Source organism: Homalodisca vitripennis, chromosome 7 (genome assembly GCF_021130785.1).
Source record: "Homalodisca vitripennis isolate AUS2020 chromosome 7, UT_GWSS_2.1, whole genome shotgun sequence".
NCBI classification, from domain to species: domain Eukaryota; kingdom Metazoa; phylum Arthropoda; class Insecta; order Hemiptera; family Cicadellidae; genus Homalodisca; species Homalodisca vitripennis.
Genome location: NC_060213.1, coordinates 27,265,167 through 27,288,716, shown reverse-complemented (window position 1 = coordinate 27,288,716; position 23,550 = coordinate 27,265,167). Strand labels below are relative to the sequence as shown.

Genomic DNA, 23,550 nt, shown 5'->3' with positions numbered 1-23,550 from the left:
AATACATGGCTGTCTGAGGGCAGAGCGCAGGGCGCGACCTTGACCCAATTCGCGTTCGCCCTTTGACTCGGCCCTTCGTCATCCCCACTCCACGCCCTTTCATTTTGCATCTTGCGTGTTGGGGGGGGTGGGGGGGGGGGGGGGTGGGGGGGGGGGGGGGTGGGGGGGGGGGGGGGTGGGGGGGGGGGGGGGTGGGGGGGGGGGGGGGTGGGGGGGGGGACGCGTAGCAAAGTCTGTTCCATCAGAAGGAAAATACTTTGACCAGATATAAATCTCAAGGCTACAAGTCGACTATTCATTCCCATGCACTGTGTGGTTTTGAAATAAAACAAATCTACAGAAGAATATAGTATATTTGAAAGAAATAGATTCATCACATGTATAGAGGGAAATACAAAAATTCTATCCTTCAGTGAACCTTAAAGCTTTCTTGTATACAGAACCCCATTGGAGGCCAATATAATACAACAACATGTTCAACAAGAAGTGAAATACAATACAATACGATACAAATGTGACAACATGCCAAGGCTCAGAATACAAAACTAAGCCTAATCGTTAGTCTAATCAGTAATCGATCGAAGATTGTCACATCTGTCAGTGGCTCAGCCGAGATAAGTTAGAGTATTTATTTGACAAATCAACGTAACGTAACATTAAGCGTATGCAAGGTAACTAACTACATTTAGGAACACGGGACACTGTATAGAAAATAAAGTCTTGAGCTACAACTAACCTACACAGTCATTTTACACTACGAGGTTCAACAGAAACGGTACTCACTAAAAAAACTAGAAAACCTCACTCACTTTGTACAGTGCGGTAAAAAACTCTGTTTCTACAATTGAACAGCCTGATGATGCGTAATTATGGTTTCATAACTTTAAATCTAACGAACAAGAAATCTTTTAATTAGAGAGTATTGTTAAGTTAAGTGCATTAGTTTATCACACGTGCAAATATTTTGTAAGATTATGTGGATTTGAAGTAGGTAGCAAAAATTAAATAAGATTTTGAAACGTAACCAAGAGTATATATATATATCATCAGACTGAGGAAAATTGTTCAGTAAGCTTTAAGAAGAGAATCAGTTACAAAAATGTATTCAACATAAAATGTTAATACAGGGAAACAGGAAACTGTAAAGTAAATCTCTGAATTTTATTTAATTAATACCTATTATCCTTTTGTTAAATCGATGTTTCTGACTTAATTCCTCACTTCACTTCTAGAAGCAGATAACAATGAGGATATTCCTTAACTTCACAAAATCTCTAAAAGTCTAAATTTAATCACAAGGACACGTCAACTTAAATATAAAGTTTTATACACATCATGACTAACGCAACTATTAGACTTTAGAATAATACTTTATACCATTGCTCGTACTAAGTTATAGGTACAGTAAACATTGTGTAAGGGTTCCATAGAAAGTAAGTATTACAGGTAATATATACAAACTTACAAATAATTGAATCACAGTGAGTCATAACTAACAATAACAGTGACAGGATAAGATAGGTGTTTGTAAAGCAGATCAACTGGATTTGTTCTGAATATGTTATAGTTAAATTATAGAATAAATACGTAACAAAAATAACATAGGAATGCTTTATTGATATTGTCTACAATTCTTAAATTGAACTCATGATATTTTATAACCATAATATACTCATAATATAACAATATCCACATTTTTGTGGTTATACTGTGTAATCAGTTTAGAGTTAAATTTGATTTAAAAAGTATTGTGGGAAAATAAAACCACATTTAGGTATAAAAATGTGGAACAGAAGACACGTGTTAACATTTTGTAAATGATAGCCTAGATTAATTCAAATTTAAAAAATTTAACTTTCTTAAAAAATAAATATGATTTTTTGAAGAAGAATTGTTACTAATGCTTTTAATTTTCCTTGATTGTAAATTAACTCATCCCAGGATGTAACCAGCGAGGGGATCCAAGGGGTCAAGACCCCCTAAATTTTGAACTTTTTCAATTACTTATTTTAGCAAACTATTATTATTATTATTTAAATAATTCAGTATTAATAACATGTACTGATGAAAGATCGTTCTCAACTTTGAAATGGGTCAAGAACTTTTTTAAGGAACAAAATGGGGAAAGAGTGGTTGACTGAACTTGCCTTTACTTTCTATCCACTACAGGAAAATCTCAGTATCTCCATGGTAAGTACTAGATGCAATGGCTCAGAAGTCAAGAAGAATTTTAATTTTGTAAAAACTCTTTTACATATTATCAATACTCAGTGGATTTGTAGACAGTGCACTGTGTTTTTACAGACAATAAAAGCATATTTTTTGTAAATACATTACTACCTACATAAGTCTAATAAATTTCAATTATTAATCCTAAACAGCTTACTTATGCAGTGCCTCCACAATTATGAATTTCAATCGTCAGTACAATCTATTCAGAGACATATAATTTTTTGCTAAATTCACTATTTTGCTTATTTGAAAGATTCAAAAATGTTAATGTTTCCGGGGGAGGCCCCCCAAAAATTTCCTGGCTACATTCTTGAGTCTGTTCTTGTACACAATCCATGATCACGAAAAGTTTCTTTCTGAGGGATTTTGAAGTACACAAAACCACCCAACGGCTGACTAAAGAATCCAAAAAATGATTAGCTTTTGCATAGTTTTTATTGTTTATCACACTTTGTTTCTTTTAGTTCATAAACAAGTTAGCTAAATAAGGAAAAAAATTATAATGTGATGTCTTAAGGTATTCTTTAATAAGTTTTGATCATTTTGACCTAAATTTAGTAAAAATGTAAATTAAAATTGTAATAAAGTAGATTTAAAATATAATAAGCTGAAAACTATACAGAATTTACACTATATATTGTCAGCAATTGGAACATAACCCCACAATTTAGTAAAAATGACAACTTAACATAAAGTTGCCGTTACATATCATCATGAGAATAAGAGTTAAATGACAATAAAAGTAACATATTTCCAGAATATTAAGTACAAAAGAATATTAATATTTTTCAAACAATTTCAAACTCAGTCAACTGATTTCACACACCTAATTGATTAAAAAAGGTTATTGAATTAATTTATGTAATAAACACAGTTAATCCAAGATATGAACCGATAACAGAGGATCATATTTTGTCTATAGGTCTACTAACATTTCTTACATTTCAAGAACAATTAAGAATCCAAATAATAAAATATGATGTTCATGTTTTATTAGGTACAATTTAATTGAATTTAACAATAAAGTATATTGCTGAACACGAACCTAAAACACTAGCTGTAAGAAATCTAATTCTTCAAGAAATCATACCTAATACTATGGTCAGATACCACAATACACAATATTATTTTTAAATCCAGTAACTGTTTTACAAACAAAAAACTGATGCCTTAAAAATACTTACACTTTTTGACATAAAGGACTTAGACTAGCAAAGAGTCAACTTTAAAAATAATTGAGTTTTCTGCTTTAGTGTAACTGTAACAATGAACAACAGATACATCTCTGTATATACATAACATAAATCACAACCGTAACACTGTAACAATTCCAAAACTACGTCCACAAGAACATGAGGTCAACATTGATCGACATTAGGAACACACACAATGTTACATGTGAACATATAGCTGTACAAGCTCGTGAATAGAAGGGGTCTCCTCCCCCTCTTCCTTACACAGGTGAATTCTCAAAAACAACTTACTTATCCTTGAAAGAAAATTGTGTTATATCCAACTTCAACAGAATAAAAATCGTGAAGTTCAATTTAAGCGATTACTACAAAAATGTGTTTTAAAATTAAACAGCAAGTACATGAAGAGAAAAGAGTTTAGTATAAGTGTTAATTTCGGTCTAAAACTTCCTAACAGTAGAATAAGTAGAGAAAATATATTACTCATAACATTTATACTGTTGTCATTAATGCTGCAGAAAATCATAGAAACTGTTTCAAATTACTCTTAAAGAATTGTGAATAACTGGAAACACATTATGCAAAAGAACTCTACCCAAATTACACCAGATTACTCAAAATTACAAAATGAACTAACACAAATCACTGTAAGTTGTATCCAAAATTTGTTTTTTTTTCAACACATTATGAACAGAAATGTTTCACTGAAGAGTTCAACTGAAATTTCTTTTAATGTAATGTCATTTGTAATGATTAAGTAAATACAACTTACTATAAAGATTAGGTTATCTAGAGTGACCAGGCAATAGTTGATATGAGGAAAAAAGAGAGTACATGTAGAAAACTATTAATTATTTTGGAAAGTGAATATAATACTTGATGTATTTTAAGTGCTTTTAGCAGAGTGTTGGTGAAGAAAAGTCTCATGGTAAACTATCTCCCCAAGAAAGCAGCCATACAGGATTATGGAATACAAAGTTTACTGGGTTTTTTTAATTTTGCCAATTTGCTCATCATGGAATTTCCATTGTTACTCATCAACTGAGTCAAGGAGGTGTACTACCAAATTTTGGAACCCAGTTGGTGCAATGTGGGTTATTTTGCTTTTGTTTTGGTTATCTTCTTTTGTTGGTGAGCTGATGAGAACATTTATCTTAAGTCTGTACAGGGACTTGCCTTTAAACTGAGTATGTACACTTTTGTCACTTGCTCCGGCTGACAAAGTTAAGATCAGTTGCAGATCTCATGTTCCCCTCTAGAAAAAAGTTCGTTATTCTGTAGATTCTGTTTCTGGACCAGTCGACCTTGACATACATTTTGAGGTTAGGATTGAATAGAAGGTAAATGGGGATATTCAGTTGTGTCCTGGACAGATTATGAAGACAGCACTTTATTTCTTCTTCCCCTCCCTTAATTATAGAATTTGCATTTGGTACATTACAGTAATAGTGTAAAAGTTGTAAGCTTTGGATCCAGATGGTGCTTTGGTTTGAAATGGTTTTAAGGCTTGGCATTCTCATTTCATGACTGTGGAGAACAACTATTTACCAAGTACTTGAGAGAGAAGTAGTGCTTTAAAGCACTTAAATGGAATCTTTTGGACTCAGGAAGAGTCTAAATACCAGACCTCAACAGCCTGGGTGGATTTTAATCACCTTGTCCAGATGAGAATTATGTTCAGTTTATCCATGTACTAATCAAGTGACTCCAACAAGAATACAATCACATAAAGAGAATTCAGCATGGTGGTAACAGCAATATTATTTTTTCTCAGAACAATATTGTATTATTTATAGTGTCTCCACAAGAAAATAAACTGGTGACCCTCCATCCAAAAAAATCACATTTCTCACAGATCTATTCCCAATAATCTGAAAGTGGGGTTGTACTTTGATAGCATAGTTGGAGGTTCTGAATTTGATTTCTGAGGTACCAAGACTAACCTCAAAACTTTCCTTAGATTGTTCTAAAGTGAGTTTGCACAGTTTTTCCCTCACTAAGACCAGACTGTTTCTAAATGGGTTTACATACTGGCATGTGGGATAGAAAAGAGGAATCAATAGATCTAAATCCATAGGGAAAAATAATCCCTCCCAAAATTTTAGCATGGACAGCACCATGATCTAGTGGGAGACATATATGAGCATCTACACCTGAGAGCAGATCTCTAAGCCTTCTACAGAGATAAACAGGAGTGTAATAAAAGAATTTTAGGTATTTTGCATGTTAGTTTTGTAAAGTTATTGTGATCTAAGGTGGCCAGCCACTCGATGAGTAGTTTCCGGCTCCACATTTGTTGACTGAAGATGTCTCTCATTAGGGAGGCTGGAATATTTTACGTTTTGAGTTGTGTTTATATCTGTTGACAGTGTACCAGAAAACCTAGAACGATTCCTTCAAAGAGCCATTTCCACAATTGTACCGAGTATGGTTTCCCCCAATCCATGTCACTAGATAAAAAGTCCTTTACCAATTCAACTCAATGTAACCATTACACGTACTATAATAGAGTATAAAACTTGAATTAGGATGATCTGGACATTCAATGGCAATGAGCGTAATACTCGCAAGGAGAGTAATTCTTATAACCACTACCTCGAATCCTTCAAGGGGTCAGAAACAAGTCTATGGGCATTTTGTTTACTGTTCTTAAGTTTCTGGCTTTCAAATGCAGAATATTCTGGTAGGTTTGGACAGAGTTCATGGACAGTACATTGTAGAAATAAATTTTACAAAAAACTCGGACCATTAATCAAGATTATTATAATTATTTTAAGTTCAATATATAACTGTCTTAACTACACTAATTCATAAAAAAACAAAACAAAAATTAATATCACTTCTTCATTTGGAAAAATATAATCGTATATTTACATATTTATACATAAGTAGCAAGAAGGCAGGTCGGGAATTGAGGTTATGTTTTATGTACAGTGATATGGTGGAGTTCCATAAAGAGGTCCCAGGATTGAGCAATGTCAAGGATCCTACCTTCCCGTTGTTATGTGATATGTTCCCACTTAATCGACAACACTTAGTCACAGTCGGGACAGGAGATAAATACATGCAGTAAAGAAATTATAAATTATAGTAAGTTCTATGTTATGTAGGTGTCTTTTCTATTCCTGGTACTTGTGTGAAGTAATTTATTGAAGTTTAAATTTTTAAAAGAGAGAAATAATATTTGTATAGATTTTATTTTGGGATGTTAGTGAAAACGTTTTATTGTATTTAGAGTAATTGTTGAACAATAATTGATATGTAATGAAGGAGGCACAAATAATCATACAATCTAGCTTTGTTCCTGGGAATTCTCTGTTAATATATCCTTCATTTATGATATATGAATAAATATTAAATTCAATGGAAGTGATAAACCGACTGCATTACAGCTATCATAGAAATTTCAATTAGCAAATGGAAGAGTTTAATCTTTTTGGACAGAATAAAAAAAATAATGTGCCCTATTTTTTATAGTACAAGTAAAATGTACACCTGTAAATAATTCACTTCAAAAGTAAGTACTTACAATAAAATATTTGCATTATTCTATACACTTTTCAATATTAATTTGTAGTGGTTACAGTAAAACTTCATCTTCTTCATGTAAACATATGACAGATATCTTTTAATTCTATTTAGTCCAATAACATTTATCAAAAAATGACATCCTTCGCTTTTAACAAATATATTTTTATTTTTCCCTCTCCTAGGTGGAAAACCAATCAAAGTACGACAAACTCTACCACGTAGGGCAACATATTATGACATTAATTTTCTTCAGTGTGATACTGAATCTTTGGTGTAAAATAATGTATAAAAAAGTTATTATACATATACACATATGTATTGATTCAATAACAAAGTAGATGAGAATGGGTTTCAATGCAGCATTTGAGATGTCAAAGGCATTAAAAATATTACAAAAAAAAGATTTTTTCATTAGATATTACATTGTTTAAGGACTGGTATGATACTAAAGGTATCTGTCAGGAAATAAAATCTAGGCAGATGCTATGTTGATTAAATAGGGTTTGAGATTTTTTCTAAAAACATACTTGTGCAGATAAATTCGAACAAATATGATCAATGTCAATATATAGGCTGGAACATTACAAAAAGTAAAATTATTTCACAAGAATAGAAAAGACACTTTTATTTAAAAGTTTATAGACAAACTAGTAATATGAGAAAGAACTATTGTCTTCAAAAATGTATTATTATAACTCATTTTTGAGTATACTGTATGTTTAAAGCAACAATCCATGCATTGGAATCAATGTAGTAATCAAAGGCATGGAATATTTGTCAAATTTTCCTTCTGAAGGCTCAAGCTAAGTAGGTAGTAAAATTTACTACTGAATTGATTTTAAAAATTGAATTTGTACAGTTTAAATCAGTACTTTTAGATAATATTTTTTTAATCGAAATGTTTCATTCTGGAACCAGGACGAAGCCTTAAAAGTAAAAAGCCTGTTCCCTGAAAGTAGGAATAACGTAAAACAAAACTTTTCACATTAATTACAACATTTTAAAATGTGACCTCTGAAAGTGCAATGTTTATTTTTCTTAATGAAGCATAATACAGTAATTACATCAGAAATAAAAATCAATCCACAGTCATGTTATTCCTAAATGTATGTTCTCTAAGGACTATTATCATTCAATAACTACAAAATAGTTTCCAAAAATTATTTTGGACTTTTGATAACATAACAGCAGTCTTTTATAAATTTAATACTGATTAAGAATTTAAATTATCATCATAACATTTATTGCTCTTATGGTAAATGGAGTATAGTAACAGTGTAAAATTGTGGCATAATTAAATCAACATAAAAGCAAGAAATGAACAAAAGCTTATTATTAATGACTAAGAGCTTGTTTTAACCCTTTGACTATTAAAAGTATTAATCAAATGTGTAATTACATTACATTGTCATCGTGGATTGTCCATTTGCCTGTATTACCACAAGAAAAATGAGGATAATACATAAATGTAATAAAAAATATAATTAACAAGATATTAGTGTATATTATAATAGTTTGGTATTTAATTAGCCATAGTTAAATATTAAATTTACCTGTTAATTAATTGAAATAAATATTAAAAACGTAATTTACAGTAGGCTTTCAAATGTTCATACATCTAATTCTGGAATATCTAATTCGTACGCATACCCAAAGCACTAATTCGTTTTGAACTTTATTCTGGTATAAATCAAGCATCTCTCAAGGTATTTAGGCAGATTAGCTACATTTTGGTGCCAAAATATCCTTTCCAATTCAAACTTTATATTCACAGATGAGGGCCTATATGCAATATAGCATCTGGAATGGTGGAGTGTGTAAAATCGAGTATCAGTCATGAAGTCAGTATTATCTGACTCTAGAGACACTTCTTTATTATTCCAAATGAATTTTCAAGGTTGTTTCAAAAATTTGTACAATCGATCTTATTGAAGAGAATAAATTTAGCTAGAAAAACATAAAGTTTATGCCTGTAAGTTTCATTTGAGTTTTGGGGATCAGAAAGGTTGCTTCATCATGACAATGCACTTCCAACTCAATTGCAAAGGTCGTTTTTAGCAAAGAAGTACACAGCTTTCTTAATTTCATCTAAGCTTTATGGTTTAGGCCTACTCAGCATCGGAAGGAATTTAACGCAATTAGATTCTATAAATATTTCAACCTCACTGTAAAGAGCCTTGTTTAGTTAGGTAGCACTTCACATCAAGGCCGAAGTAAATATTTCAAGGATTGAATTGTATTAACAATGTTTCAGTGCTTTGTAAACCAGGACAACTTAGACGATAATTATGACACTGGATCTCCCATTTCATTTCCAAAAGTAAAGATAAAAAACAGGAATGCGCAACACTGCTTTTACAAATGAATGATCAGTTCTTTGTTTGAAGTTTTAATGAAGGTTTGTGAAGGAAACAGGATTTATTTGGACATTTGCCATCGTTCAGTAATACAACATTTCGAGGTCTGCAATCTGATCTCTTCCTCAGGTGAATTACAAACCTAGCATATAACTACAATCTATGTTAAAATAAACAAATCATACCAGAAGTTGTGACAAGCATAAGTCAGGAATCACAGCAAATATGTGGTGTCAACACCATGCATACTATCACTAAAACATGCATTTGATAATAGATTACTAACATTAATTGTCCTTACTGAACATGGCCACTTAAAAGTCATTTGACAAAGATAGGGTTCTATAACGATGAATCTTTATGTCATCTTTGCAGCCAGGAAACTGAAACTGCTGAGCATATCCTCTTTGATTGTGTAGCGCTCTCATCTAAGAGAAAGATACTGCTGCAAACTCAATTTCTGGAGGATGTCAAACCAACCTGACTGGGAGCCACCATTTTTAAACTCATGGAAAAACCATCGAAGGACTCCCTATGTAAGAGTCATGTGAGGTTTGTACAATGAGTGCCACTTTTGAAATCAATAAAAATCATTAACTATTATAAATGTATCTAAATAATACAGGCCACAATGACAAATATCTGGTAACTGATGACCAATAGCCAACAGTAAATAGCAATTATCACATTTAACAATTAAGCAAGTTTATTAAAAATTCTATGGACTTTGTAGAGAAGTCAATATTTTTTAAATGAACTGAAACCAATACTAGAAAGTTGTTATGTTGAGTCTATTCACAAAAGTACCAAGTCAGAATTACTGAATCATATCTCAGAAAGACCAAACATTAAATGAAAGGACTAATCTTCTAGTACAAGCAATGGCTTAACTTTAGCTCAGTTCAAACAACATTTAGTGCATGATACTTTTGTTTTGTTTTGTTTTTTTCTCATAAGGACGCTAAACTGAATAATTTTTGTATAAATTATAGCATTTCTCTTTCCATCCACCTGACAATTTTTTGAAATAAATCACACACAGAAAGTCTTTAAACCATCATTCAAACCAAAAATTCTCACCAAGAAGGAAAGGTTGGCTACTCATTTTTAACAGAGCAGAGTTTATAGTGATAGATTAAGAGAGAATTGAGAAAGTAGAATTGCATCTTGGACAGAATGAGTACTCTGTCAGTTATAAACGAAACACAAGAAACACTCTTGAGTGAAGAAATGAAAACAGGAGATAAATTTGGATTTATGTCAATCTTTTTTGTGCCAGAATTATTAAAGAAAATTACAAGAGTTGGTAAAAAGTACATTATAACCATTTAAAAAAACACATATCACTCATAGCTAAAATCTCATAACAACGAAACCAAATAATAGCAACCAAACAGAATACGGAGCTCAAATAGATCTATGCAGGGTTACAGAATGGTTTTAAGAAGTTTATCTAGAATACACCAACAATGAAAAGGACCACTCCGTTTCCAGATTTTTTCAACGATCTCGTTTCTGCCATGAAGATTACCATTTACTATTAACCATTGGCTGGTTGTTAGTGGTTCTTTATACAAGGAGGCATCTTGTAACCTACATTGGTTAATTCAGTTTATAATAATTAGTGCTAGTTTTATTAAGTGACTGTTTAAAAAATAGTGTGCAAGGAATTTATTCAACATTCTGCTGTTATTTGTGACATACTTATGTTACAATTCTTATGGTATTTTTTGTTTATTTCCAACTAGCTTGTTGCTATGTGTTAGATTACCTATTCCTTTAAAGAAGAGATCAGATTATAGATATCGAAATAGAGTATTACTGATTTTTCACACCCCTGGACAACATCAAATGTCCGGAAAACTTCTGTACACACCTTTATTGTCAAAAACAAACTTGAAACAAGGAATAAAAACCAAGTAACAACAGATAGAAATGGACAGTACCATATCTGCTGTTGGAGACACAATTTTTCACTTTTATACTAAATTTATACTTAAAGTGTATTCCGAAGTCGTGAGGAAGAACCTTAGTTGTGTGCATTAGGAGATAGAGAAATAGGTACATCCTCTGCTCAAATCCTGTGGGCTTATAAGTTTTATCTCCTTCATATTGAAAAATGGTAAAGTTCTTAATGGGTAGATGAATGAGATTCATGGTGGTTATACAACAGTGTGTATCAATAACTGCACTGCATAGTTTAGTTGGAAGTGTGGCAGAAACAAAAGCATGATTCAGTTGCTTTAATAAAATGATCAGTAAAAGAAAAATAGATAACTTATAAGAAACTTCAAATAAGGCATATATTCAAAATTTGAAGAAATTAAGGGAGTTGACATATTGGGTCCCTTACACAGCCAAGGCTATGAGTTTGATTTGAGGCTTATGAACCTGTCATCAAATATTGAAAGAAAGAATCAATTAAAGCTGGTTGGTATTGGTGTTAGGCCAATACGAAATAGCAAAAGACATCAAAGTCTCTATTATGTTGCCCCTTAGTTTCTTGAAGGGAATGTGGATGACAAATATTGCAGTGGTAGGTGCATCTAAATCCTCCTATGCCCCAACAATGTTGCCAATTTTATGAATAGAAAAATTAATCAGTCTCTTCATCTGTTGCAAATAAACAAACATCAGTTGTTACAAATTCTACTTTGCAAACATGTAAATAAAACCGAGAGTAGTGACCTTAGACCCCTCATAATGCTTGAGTTCAGCAATATGGCAACACTGCCTCATATGTCTTCAGACTATTTTGGTGTGGGCTGCTCTAGTAATTTTTATAGCAGCAATAATGATTAGCATCTGGGAAGGAAGGCGCCACATCAAGCCATTTCTTCTGTGTTTCGCCAATGCAATGTACACCCCTCCCTGAGCAGGGTTATTATGGCAACTTTTGAGCTTCCTTTAGTATATGTGTTTTTTTCCATGACATACGTACACTCCATTCAGATGCCTTTAAAGAAATGTAAAATGTGTTCATAGAACAAAAAACTGGTTTTGCGCATAAACCTCTCTTATATTTTCTGAATTGGCCAGTCTCCTTTGGAGAGTGAAGGCAGCTGTATAAAGAAATAACTAATAACAATAAAAAAAATCATTAAAACAAATATTCTGCCTTCGTATTAAAGAAAATTAATTAGAAACAAAAATTAATTGATATATTAAAATAAACATTCAATTAGAGTGAAACACCTAACTGTCTATCTAAAGATACATATAAAAATTGTGCGATCTATATCAATATGATGGTCCTGGTCATTATAATAACAATATCTGCAAAAAGACAAAGGGTTAAAACTCTACTAGATAACAAATCACTTCTCAAACTTTTTTTAAGGTGAACAAAATGTCATGAACTTCAATATCACAGTCGAAACGATACCTGTAAATATCACCTAAGGAAATCAAACATTACTATTTAGATATGTTTGTTATAAATACAATGGTGGGGAGGTTACGATAACTTCAAATGGCAGTTGAAAAGCTCTAGCCTGGGAGTTTTATTTTATTATCTTTTTTGTTGAGGATATGATATGAAAATGTCTAAAGATACTATCAATGAAGCTATAACATTAGCTAGAGACTAAATTTGACAACATTAGAAAGTTCGGTTTGACCTAGCAAATCTAACAAATAGGTACTTGCACAGGTAGGATACACTGATGTAGCAACAAAAGTTTAGTACTTTTTCAATTGTGTTCTAGTTAAAACTTGACTCAACTATAGAATCCTAAATAAAGTTTTCAATAATTAAATTCATAGTCTTAAGAAAATTAAGCAATCATTCCAATTTAGTTTCTATCCGGAGTTGATACTGAAACTAAAAATGTGATTTTTTTACAGAAGTATTGTATTGTTTGAGAGATATATATTTTTAAATAAAAAGATTTAACAACCCAGTGAAATTTCACATTCTTCCATGTTTATATGATCCAAAAATCAAATTTTGATGGGAATTTATAAAAACATGATTGTAGATTTTGGATAAATTTCAGTACACAATGTACAATAGAAACTGCATTTAGGTCCGATTTTTGTATAAATATTTCCCAAACAACTTTTCCTCTTTTGTTTTCAGTTTTATGATTTCATTGATTTCACCATGATCATGACTTTCACCTATAAAGTCACTTTTTCTGGTCTAAACATTAGGTTTTGTCTAAAAAATAATGCTGCTTACGTTTTGAAAATTTGTGAGATGGCACAAGCCATTTGCATACAAATTATTTATTTTCAAAGATGTTTTTAATATGCAATTAACACCTTGGGAGAATGAACTATCCAAAACTCCTTTACCATGTGGAAACGGAATTTATTGCTCGGTAGGCTATATAAAGGGATAAGTGTAATTTCACATTTTGGCATTAGACTAATTATTTAATTAATGTTGTATTCTTAGTAACCTTATGGTAGTGATTTAAAGTCAAATCTCAAATACACCAAAACTTCAATTATATCGCGTTGTGTTCGCTACTGGTTTTCAATTTTGGTTTTACATCTATTCACTGAAGATGAATCGCCACAGCAAAGCTGAAATAGTTCAAGATTCTAACTGAGTCAACACTATTTCAATACGTCTTCAACCAGAAAACTTTGATGATTTCGAAATGGTTTTTAGGGAAACAAACACAATCATCAATCAATTATTATATTATTAGAGCTGCCTTACACCAATGTGCAATCACACCAAATTGATCTAAAGTGGAATTTTGGAGAGGGTAGTGTTAAGTTAAAACCATAATAATAATAATAATACAAGTTTTAAACAACTTTAAATCTCTCCACTTTCTATGTACTTAATACTATTTTAACATAAAATTATGGTGTCTTCAAAATCAAATGTTCTAAAAATATGTAAAGCCAACCGATATCAAGTTCTTTTAAATTATTACACATTTATATTCATTTATAAAGCATGTACATATGTTATAAAATGCACTGCATAAAACTTTTTGTAAATATAAACAATTATACAAACAGGGCTTCCTCCTGTGCATTTACCTACAAAGCTATTAATCTGATCAACTTCTACGACTTTTAAAATGATTTTACCTTAAAACTAGCTAGTCTACCGAAACTATCTTAACAATTGATTGTGCTCAAATGTACAATTTGCAATATTATTAAGAAACTGTATACCAGTAGTAGTTGATAATAAATTTGAGAAAATTTGAAATATTTTTTAAATTACTCCAGACATTTTTAACTTATGGACCGTCCAAGAAGAGGTTTCTCAACATAACAAACTATTCAGATCGGTTTAACTGATATCTGAACATTTCATAAATGATACCGATATTTATGGATTTTTAAAAGAACATACCAATTTTATTATCCTTTCATGAAATGTTTTGTAGCTACATATAGAGCTTTTATTGTTCAAACGCTACTGACATTTCCTCTTCTTAATTCCTAAAGTTACTAGAATACAGTGTTTCAAATTTACAATGCAAATATTATGTAGAGTTAACTTTTTTGTAGATCAGTCTTTTTAGGTAGCCCCTAGATTTAGTGTAAAAGAGGAAGGATAAGTTTGTACAGTAGTTTGTTACCCTCAAGCTGGCAACGGATATGTGTACCACGGCAACGGAGCCTGTTCTGTACCAGGAACTGCCTTGTATACTATAAATAGTTGATGTTACAGAAATCAAGCTTTTCTTTGTATGTCTGGAATGTTTCAGTTGGAAATAATTATCATTTAAGTGAAGAACAACCACCCAAATGAATTAAACCAGTTTTCATTATTTCTTTTATTTTTACCATACTAGTATTTTGTATACTTATAGCAATTTTAATGAATAGTTGTGACTAGCAAACAATTTTATTGCATTACAGGCAACGAAGAATTTTTTTGTGCATTGTTAAAACAAATAATATAGATTATACGTAATACTTTATCTAAATTATTCACATATTAGTCAGTACATGTTACAGGCTGTGTTGTTAACCTCGATAAAAATGAATTTTATCAATGAAAAGTCCTCTGGGTTTAAAAATTATATTTTTATTACAATATATTTGATCGATAATTACCAAATTTGTATTTATTAATTACTTCAAAATTTGTAAAAATCTTTCACATGTAAATAATATGTCACGTAATCACAAAAAATATAGAAACATTATCCAGCATTATTAAAGGATATAGAAACAGAATAGAGCCATAGAGTATTCTTTGAACCATTCTAAAATGATGCAATATAAATTTTAATAAGGCTAAAGATTGTGTGTGAGTGTAGAGGAATTGATAGCCAGCTTGAGGGTTAGTTTGAATTGGGTTTTAAATCTAATAGACTTTTGTTCTTTTCGATAAAATTAAACGTAGCAATGTTTCAGATCGATTTAGACTGCTCATAAGTAATTTCTAAGGACATTCAAAACCTCTTCTGAGAGGCCCGGAATTGATTCTCAGAGCTGAAACTTGAACCTTCGGAAGGAGGCAGGCTCTCAAGCACGAGGAGGATTGGGGAGTGTGGTTGCAATGTTGGCCACACTGAGCCGGGAAGTCCGGGGTTCGATCTCTAGCGACATCTGGTACAACTCATCATCGTCCAGCAACAAGGAAGGGTCCAGTAGATAGTTGGTGACCTTGGTGATGAGGTCTATTTTGTACGGCGTTTGCTGGTAGTGGCGTATCTCACGAATAACGTGGGCAATCTGTGACAGAGAGCAATTTCATTGAGTGCAAATAAGAGCTTCTCACAGCATTTGCTCTTGAGAAGACAACTGTAAAGGGTGGAAAACGTACAGTATCATCCATCTAATAACTTTCTTTCAATTAAATAATCTTCTAATCATTTTAACTTAGATGTTATTTACACTACTCATAGTTTCTTTTCAAACACTTTTCATTATCTTTTCTAAATATGTAGCTTGTACACAATCAATATGCCCTGCTCTCCACCTCCGAGAACGACTGAAATCTGTCATATGTTGTAATATATTGCTGAAATCTGCAACCTCTTAGTTACTAGCCAGAACTTTCATATTTATAGATTAACGTAATATGTTTAGTCCTTTGTATTTAGAGTGGTGAATCGCACTCAATCTTTGTTATGAAAAAGGGGTTTGTGAAATTGAGTTGAACGCTACTTACGATCATTACTGCTACTTCACATGCTGTCACGTGTGTCACACTTATCTACAACTGAAGAGACTAAAAGCGACTAAAGTTGGACAACAGAACAATAGAAACTAGATTATATTTAACTATGCACAGGCTCAATCTGAGACTGAGATAATTCATGAGAAAGACATTGCAATTTGCAACTCTAATTGTCTGGAGAGATTCTAAATTTACAGAGATTGGCACATTGTATAAAATTTCAAATTTGAAACTTGTGGCTAGTAGGCCAGAACTACTAACTAGAGCTTGGCCATAGCTGCTAGTAGGCATATAAGTAACTGAGCAGCTGCAGATTTCAGCAACTCTATTACAGAGACACTTCAATCATCTTCGGAGGTAGAGAGCACAGCAGATAACCTTGATTATTGAACTATCTCTTCATAATAATGTCAAACACTGTTTTGTATCTGATAAAATAAAAATATTAAGTATTTCAAAAGGTATCCTCTATTTTATGACTAAATAGAAGCAACCTCTTATATAGCATATATCTAACCCTGTATAAAATGATAGCTATTTATTACAAACTGGTACATTAAATAGGTCTCTTTTTAAACAAAATAATCAATTCCTCTCACAGTTGGACTGTTACATTAAACCTATGGAGATCATCATACAATATACCACCTATAATATTTATAAAACTTATCACCTGAACAAAAATAGAAGGAACAATGCAACAATATGACAAAAGTACCCGAAATTAAAAATTCAAATTTTGCCACAGTAGTTCTCGAAGTATTAATAAGAATAAAATGCAAAATTTGAAATATGATTATTACAGTAGTTGATTTTTACTGTTTTGGTTTTTTTTCTAAATTTTACGTCTAGTCCTAAAACTTAAGATACAGGGTAGCTTAAAATGTTGAAACAAAACCCCAACCATGCTCTTAAACCACTAGACATTTTTCAAGAACTATTTTTTGGTGTAAGATAAAAATCCAATGTCCTTGACCACTTTATACATTTTCCTGCACCATGTATGGGGGCGAGAGAATAGATTAAGATGTACCATTCTCATTTTGGAGAAGTTGAGTAGTCCATCATCAGTGAAATTGGGTGTTCCCTCCTCGATGAAGGATAGGTCGGTGAGGTACATGCCCAGGTAGGGGATGGAGGGTGGGTCACAACGGTGCAGAGCATCTCGCAGGTTACGGAACCGGCCGTCCGACGATACGATGTTCTGCAGCTTCTCTATCGTCTGTTTAGTCTGTAGGAGAGGAAAGAATTAATTTGTATCTACACTTAGTAGAATCCTATCCAGTGCTGTCAGAAGAAAAGTAGATTTTGTGTATGGATGATACTTTTAAATTTTAGATTGAAGATTGATTCTTAGTAACCAAACCATACATTTGTTAAATATTTACATAAATGGACCCAATACTGGAATTTGTTATAGTTATTTGGTTCACTCATAGATCGTTTTGTAACTGTGTAAGAACTGTAAGGAAAAAGTGTAAAAAATTGGTAAGAAAACAATTTTTTGACTTCTAAATCTTTCACAATTTTACTTTATGATAGTGAGTAACAGCTGAAATAACTGTACCTTTCAAGTGTACATTACAATAATTGTTCATAAATTATATCATGAGCATGATCTAAATTGGTAGATTTCTATGAAATTTACCTTGAATAAATCTATAAATAAAATGAGATGTCCTGACTGATTCATCAACGCCCAGTAAAAACAATGAAAGATAGAGACATAAAATTTGGTACATAGGTTTATCTTGTGCCGTAGATGCGCACTAAGAAAGGATTTTTTCTCTCCGACCTCAAGGCTCTGCCCCACCACAAGCTCTGACAATTCCTATAAGACATTCATTGCAGTAAACACATGCAAAAACAATTGAAAGAAAGAGCCTGTTAAAATGTAATGGAAACTTAATGAAGGCCTGAAACAAAGACCAATTTTTAAATATGCCTTAAAATATTGTGGCCTGAATTGTATATTACCCAGTAAACCTCATGAATATTTGAGATTTAGCCATTATTATAATTAAATTAAATGTTACAGTATGAAAACAAACATTATTTTCAGAATAATGCTTCCTATAAAAAATACCAACAAGGTTCAAAATTTGTAATAGACATAGGAATATTACAAATTTTATATTTCCTAGAATAATCAATACAAAGTTGGAAATTTCCTTCTGCCCCCTAAGCAGGATGAAATGAAATGAAAAATTCTTTATTTATACAGGCAAAGTTAGGGCCGCATGGCCCTTTCTTACACTTAACCTACAACAACGTAAAATTTAAAACATTAATTAAGTATTACCTTAAGAATAAAAAATTAAAGAAATAATTACATTTAAAACAATGTGGTGAAGTTAATTTAATATTTTAACATGATAAAATTAAAATTTAACAAATTATAAGTTAACTTCTTCTGTAATTTTTAAAACATATAAAATAAAATTATACTGTTAATATATACATAAAACTGAAGTAGTTATTGGTAATGAGTCCTAACCACACATAATCTCACATTCACCCCTCTGTCAGTGCCTCGTCCACAGTATCTCAGACCAGGATAACTTACTACCTAGGAAACAAAACGTTCAGAAACAGAAGAACTCACAGTTTTCGACACCTTCTCCCACGTCTTCTTTAGTCTGAAGACAGAGCTGTTGGTGAAAGCAGCGCAGACTTGGAGGACACCGTTGAAGTTGTGAAGACAGCGGGATATATCCGCGACAGCGGCCCACTTCTCGATTGCGTTGATCCGCGCATTTATATTGGACCGTCGCACAATCTCAGACACAACAAGCTGCGATACCTTGATGTTGGGGCAGAAAGCAGAAATTTACAATTTTGATCATTAAACATATTTAGCACATATCTTCAAAGCTTGGATAGAATAAGTTGAGATCCCATGGGATCCAGGGTATTATTTACTTTCTGCACCTTAAATATGTTCATTCGTTGCTAGTTAAAGAACTTTTGAAGACTTATTTGGATTGTTTGATATGAGTAAGTCTTGTAACTGGCCAAAATTAGCAGTCCCTTATCACGCATTAAAAAGACCAATACGAGAGTAACAAAAGATTCTTAATTTTAACATGGAGACAGAACCACGATGATTATTGCCTACATTTAGTCTCTGTTATCATTTTAAAACAGATCAGGACTTAAATACATGGTGACTTAGCTCCTAAATACGTATTAGGAGAACGGTTAGAGCTATAACAAAGAAACAAAATGCAACCCCATAAATCATACCCAGGGATCTATTTAAAACATCTCATCAAATTAAGATTCAAGTTGTGCAAAAACTGAAAGTCCCGTGTTTGAATCCGAAAATGTTAGAACTTGTTGAGACATGTATATCGTTTTAAAGCTTTAGTCAACAGAAACAATTTGGTAAAATGTTTTATCAAAATATTTTACCGCAGCAAAATGGCACTCCTTAATCTAACAAAACTGTATTGCAATAATTAAGCAATAAATTTCCTTTAAAGTGATATGTCACAGAAACATATTTACAAAAATTTATCCACCTCAAAAAAAAAAATTGGAAAAAGTACAAAATAGCATAACCCAAAAAATGCAAATTGAAGGGTACAGCATGCTGTATCTTTTTTTTCAACGTCTTTGAAGAAGGATGATTTTTACATTTAAAACTATGTCTCTATTTCTAATGGTTTTTGATTGATAAGTAAAAAAACAGTTTTTAAAGTTAAAAATGAAAAATATCCAATATTGTTGCTGCAGATAGTAATTAGGCTACTATCTATTGCTATAGATAGTAAAACTTTGTGCCATAGAGCACATAGGCCTAATACTCTGGAAAAAAATAAACTTTTGGTACAATTTTTCAATCAATATTCGTTTCAAAATGCTGGACCAAAACATGACAAGTTTTAGGGTTTAACAAATATCCCTTATTTTCTTTTTTGTATAAACCCTGAGTTGGTTGCACACAGTTTCTGATTCTGTGTGTTGAGAAATAGTTATGCTACACTTTTTCATGCCTGTACTATCCTCTTGTCTAGCTGAGTTTAAGAAACCCTTCCCACCCACAACAACAGATGAAAATAGTGTTTCAATGATTGATCAGGTCAGTAGACAGATTTTGTTTGTGTTCTAAGCCATATTGTTTTTAAATTTTCAATTAATTCTTTTATTTTAATACTTGTTGAATTAAAATAAAATTATTATTTAAGTCTATCAGTTAGAAGTTATGTTCCAAATATATTTCACAAACAACTTAGATTTAAAAGTTGTATTATTATTTTAGTATTTACAAAACAATTTCAGTTTTCTTCGTGTTGAGACATTAAGATACTGAGTAGTTCACACTCTTAGTCCAGCATGAGTATTCAATATAGTATCAATCAAACTGGGAGCCAAGTTCAAACAGGTTTTGGTAATTGAACATGTCAGTTTGTCTGGGCAGAGTGAAGCTCAGTTGGGATAACCTAATGGAAGTTATCATCTGCCCTCACGAAATTAGAGAGATGTGCTGTGTTTCCCTTATTTTGTTGACTTCGCCGAAGCAACAATCGCCTCCCTCACTATATCAAGGGACTTATCATGACGAAACAAGCACTTTGTGCGTTATAAGAAGGAAAGTCCAAAAAATAATAATATTTGTATGGATGCCTCACCTACTGGCATTCTTGCTTGGCATCAATTATTACCTCATTAAACCTCCTAGTCATCAAAATGATGTGAGGAGCCTTCGTTGCTTTGTCTGTCTTCATCCATGCTTGACCTAGGAACTCTCTGCAAAACAAACAAACAAAGTTACTACTGAAACAATTTGTAACAACAATGATTTTTATCACAATTTTCACCAGTCCATCCAAAAAATATTTGATTATTAGGATGTAACTTGTGATGAGAATAAAGTGAATTGCAAGATTATTTCTTAACAACTTACCGTGAGATTAGTAATTGTGGTTTTTTTTTCTCTTAGGACAAGAATCTTATAAATTGCACTTAGTCCTATAAGGACCTTAGCGCTGATCCCGAAATGACAGGAGATTCAGGATGGGTAAGGTTAAGGTTAAGGGGCTGCCTGCTATCTATGATCTATGAGGAAGAATTAGGGCACTAATCTCAAAGTCTCAGAGAAACGGGAGGCCAGCTCTGAACCAGCCTCTACAGTTAAAGCAGGCAGGAGGTGGTACACCTTATGTTGAGGCTAGCAAGAACCTGATGATATCTGGGAATAAACTCCACCAACTCCAATAGTCCATCTCCTGCAGTAAACTAGACCTATCGTATTACCCTTGCACTCCAGAATCTCGACATTTGCGGTTAGTGATGTGCCACTGCTGGACATCCATAAGGTTGATCAGATTTAAGTGACACATCGGTTTACGCTGTGTCCAGTGGTAGGTTCAACTGGACGATATAAACCATGCAGAAGTGATCCCTGCTGGTTAATTATGGATGTTTAGGAGAAAATCCAAGTCAGCAAGAAATTGGGTGTGGTCGAAAATGAGTATTTTTTGTGATTTGTTATTTTAACCATGCAAAGTTCTTCTTCTTCTAAAGGACTGTCTACCACTGAAATTTCAAGTGGTCCAAAAGTGTGCTTAGAAAGTTTCCAATTCCAGCAGTCCCACAAAACTCCAAAACCCACCAATCAGGTTTTTTGGAGGAAATTCATCAGCCTTGTCAAAATGCCAAAGATGGCCCAGCATTCTCTCACCAAGACAGGGAAGTCAGAAAGCAGGTGTTCGGCAGTTTCCTCCTGCTCATTAGATAACCTTCAGAGTGGTTCATCTCTAAAAATATGGGGGGGGGGTGGGGGGGGGGGGGGGTGGGGGGGGGGGGGGGTGGGGGGGGGGGGGGGTGGGGGGGGGGGGGGGTGGGGGGGGGGGGGGGTGGGGGGGGGACTTAAGTAGAATGCATATTTATAGTTAAGTGCGTTAGTTAAAATAATTGAATCACTCGACAAAGATATAATTTCCTTTTTACAAAATATCATTTTTAGTTTAAAAATATTATAAAAGCATTTAACGTTATGATATGGTTCATTGCCAGTGAAACCTAAACGAAATGATGTAAAAAAGTTAAAAATATATTAAATACTGTTAAATTTACTTACACTGTCCTACACGTTCATCAACTTTCCGTCTCTTTTATTCCTATAGACGTAACCTCGATATATGAGTGAGTAATTAAAAACTTTTATAGCTTTATCCTACAGTATAAATGATTACGAAATCCTTTTTATAACCTGATAATAAAATCCCCAAATAGACAATACGTGAGTATCCAGTAGTACATGAGTTAGTTACTGTTAATTAATGTTCTGGTGAGGTAGGGAGTGTATTAGAACGCTAGAGTGTGCTGAAATCAAGTGTTGTAATACATATGAATAATAAGCTGTATGCATTAATGTCACATGTTAAAATCTCATATTATTGTACTGAGCTTGTTTAAATTTTTGTAATTCTGTGATTTGCATGTTACCACCTTTATTTTACTCAGTGTTGGCTACATATAAATGAAGTTTCTTAGAGAAATTAAAGTCACTTCTTTTTCGATAAGTCAGAAAGATGGACAGAAATGAAATGTTCTATCCCCTTAAGTGTTACTTTGCTAAAGATCAGCCAATAAAATTATTGCATTGTCACCATGTTCATAAAGTAATTTAATACTATTATGCGATGTAAAAGCCAATATAAAGTTTCTCGGATGTGCATAAATGGTTGGAATATTTAAAATATTTAATTAATTAAAGATTATTTTATAACTTCTTCATGGTGTATTAAATACGATAATTTAGTATAGCGCGCGGGAAAAGTAAAGAACTGTGGTATTTCAAGATCACTCTTGTTCTGATATAATATTTTACACTTGTAAATAATATTTACAATATCCGACACAGAATTTTATCTGTTCATCATTGTGTATATCATAATAACAGCATTCTTTTGTAAATTATCTTATATTCTTATACATTATAGCTACTATCTTTAATAGTTTGAAATTTGTAATTATTCTGGTCTTAAATGACTTCGCCTTGGAATAATGTACTCGTAGAATGATGGGGATTTTGGAATGATCAACGAATTACCGAATGTTCAACTACAGAAACACGTCTATTTTGGTTTTCTTCCTATTCGTTTAAATCCTATTCTTCTAA

General features: G+C 32.5%; 1 protein-coding gene across 1 annotated transcript; it reads right to left on the bottom strand.

The window, feature by feature from the left end:
* Positions 1 to 335: 335 nt before the first annotated feature.
* On the bottom strand, positions 336 to 21,167 carry LOC124365752 (ras-specific guanine nucleotide-releasing factor 1-like). The gene is made up of 4 exons (XM_046821747.1): positions 21,089 to 21,167; positions 19,027 to 19,224; positions 17,455 to 17,652; positions 336 to 15,973 (listed from the first exon to the last, which is right to left on the bottom strand). The coding sequence occupies exons 1-4, from the start codon at positions 21,149 to 21,151 to the stop codon at positions 15,764 to 15,766; spliced, it is 669 nt and encodes a 222-aa protein (XP_046677703.1). The 5' UTR covers positions 21,152 to 21,167; the 3' UTR covers positions 336 to 15,763.
* Positions 21,168 to 23,550: the final 2,383 nt, after the last annotated feature.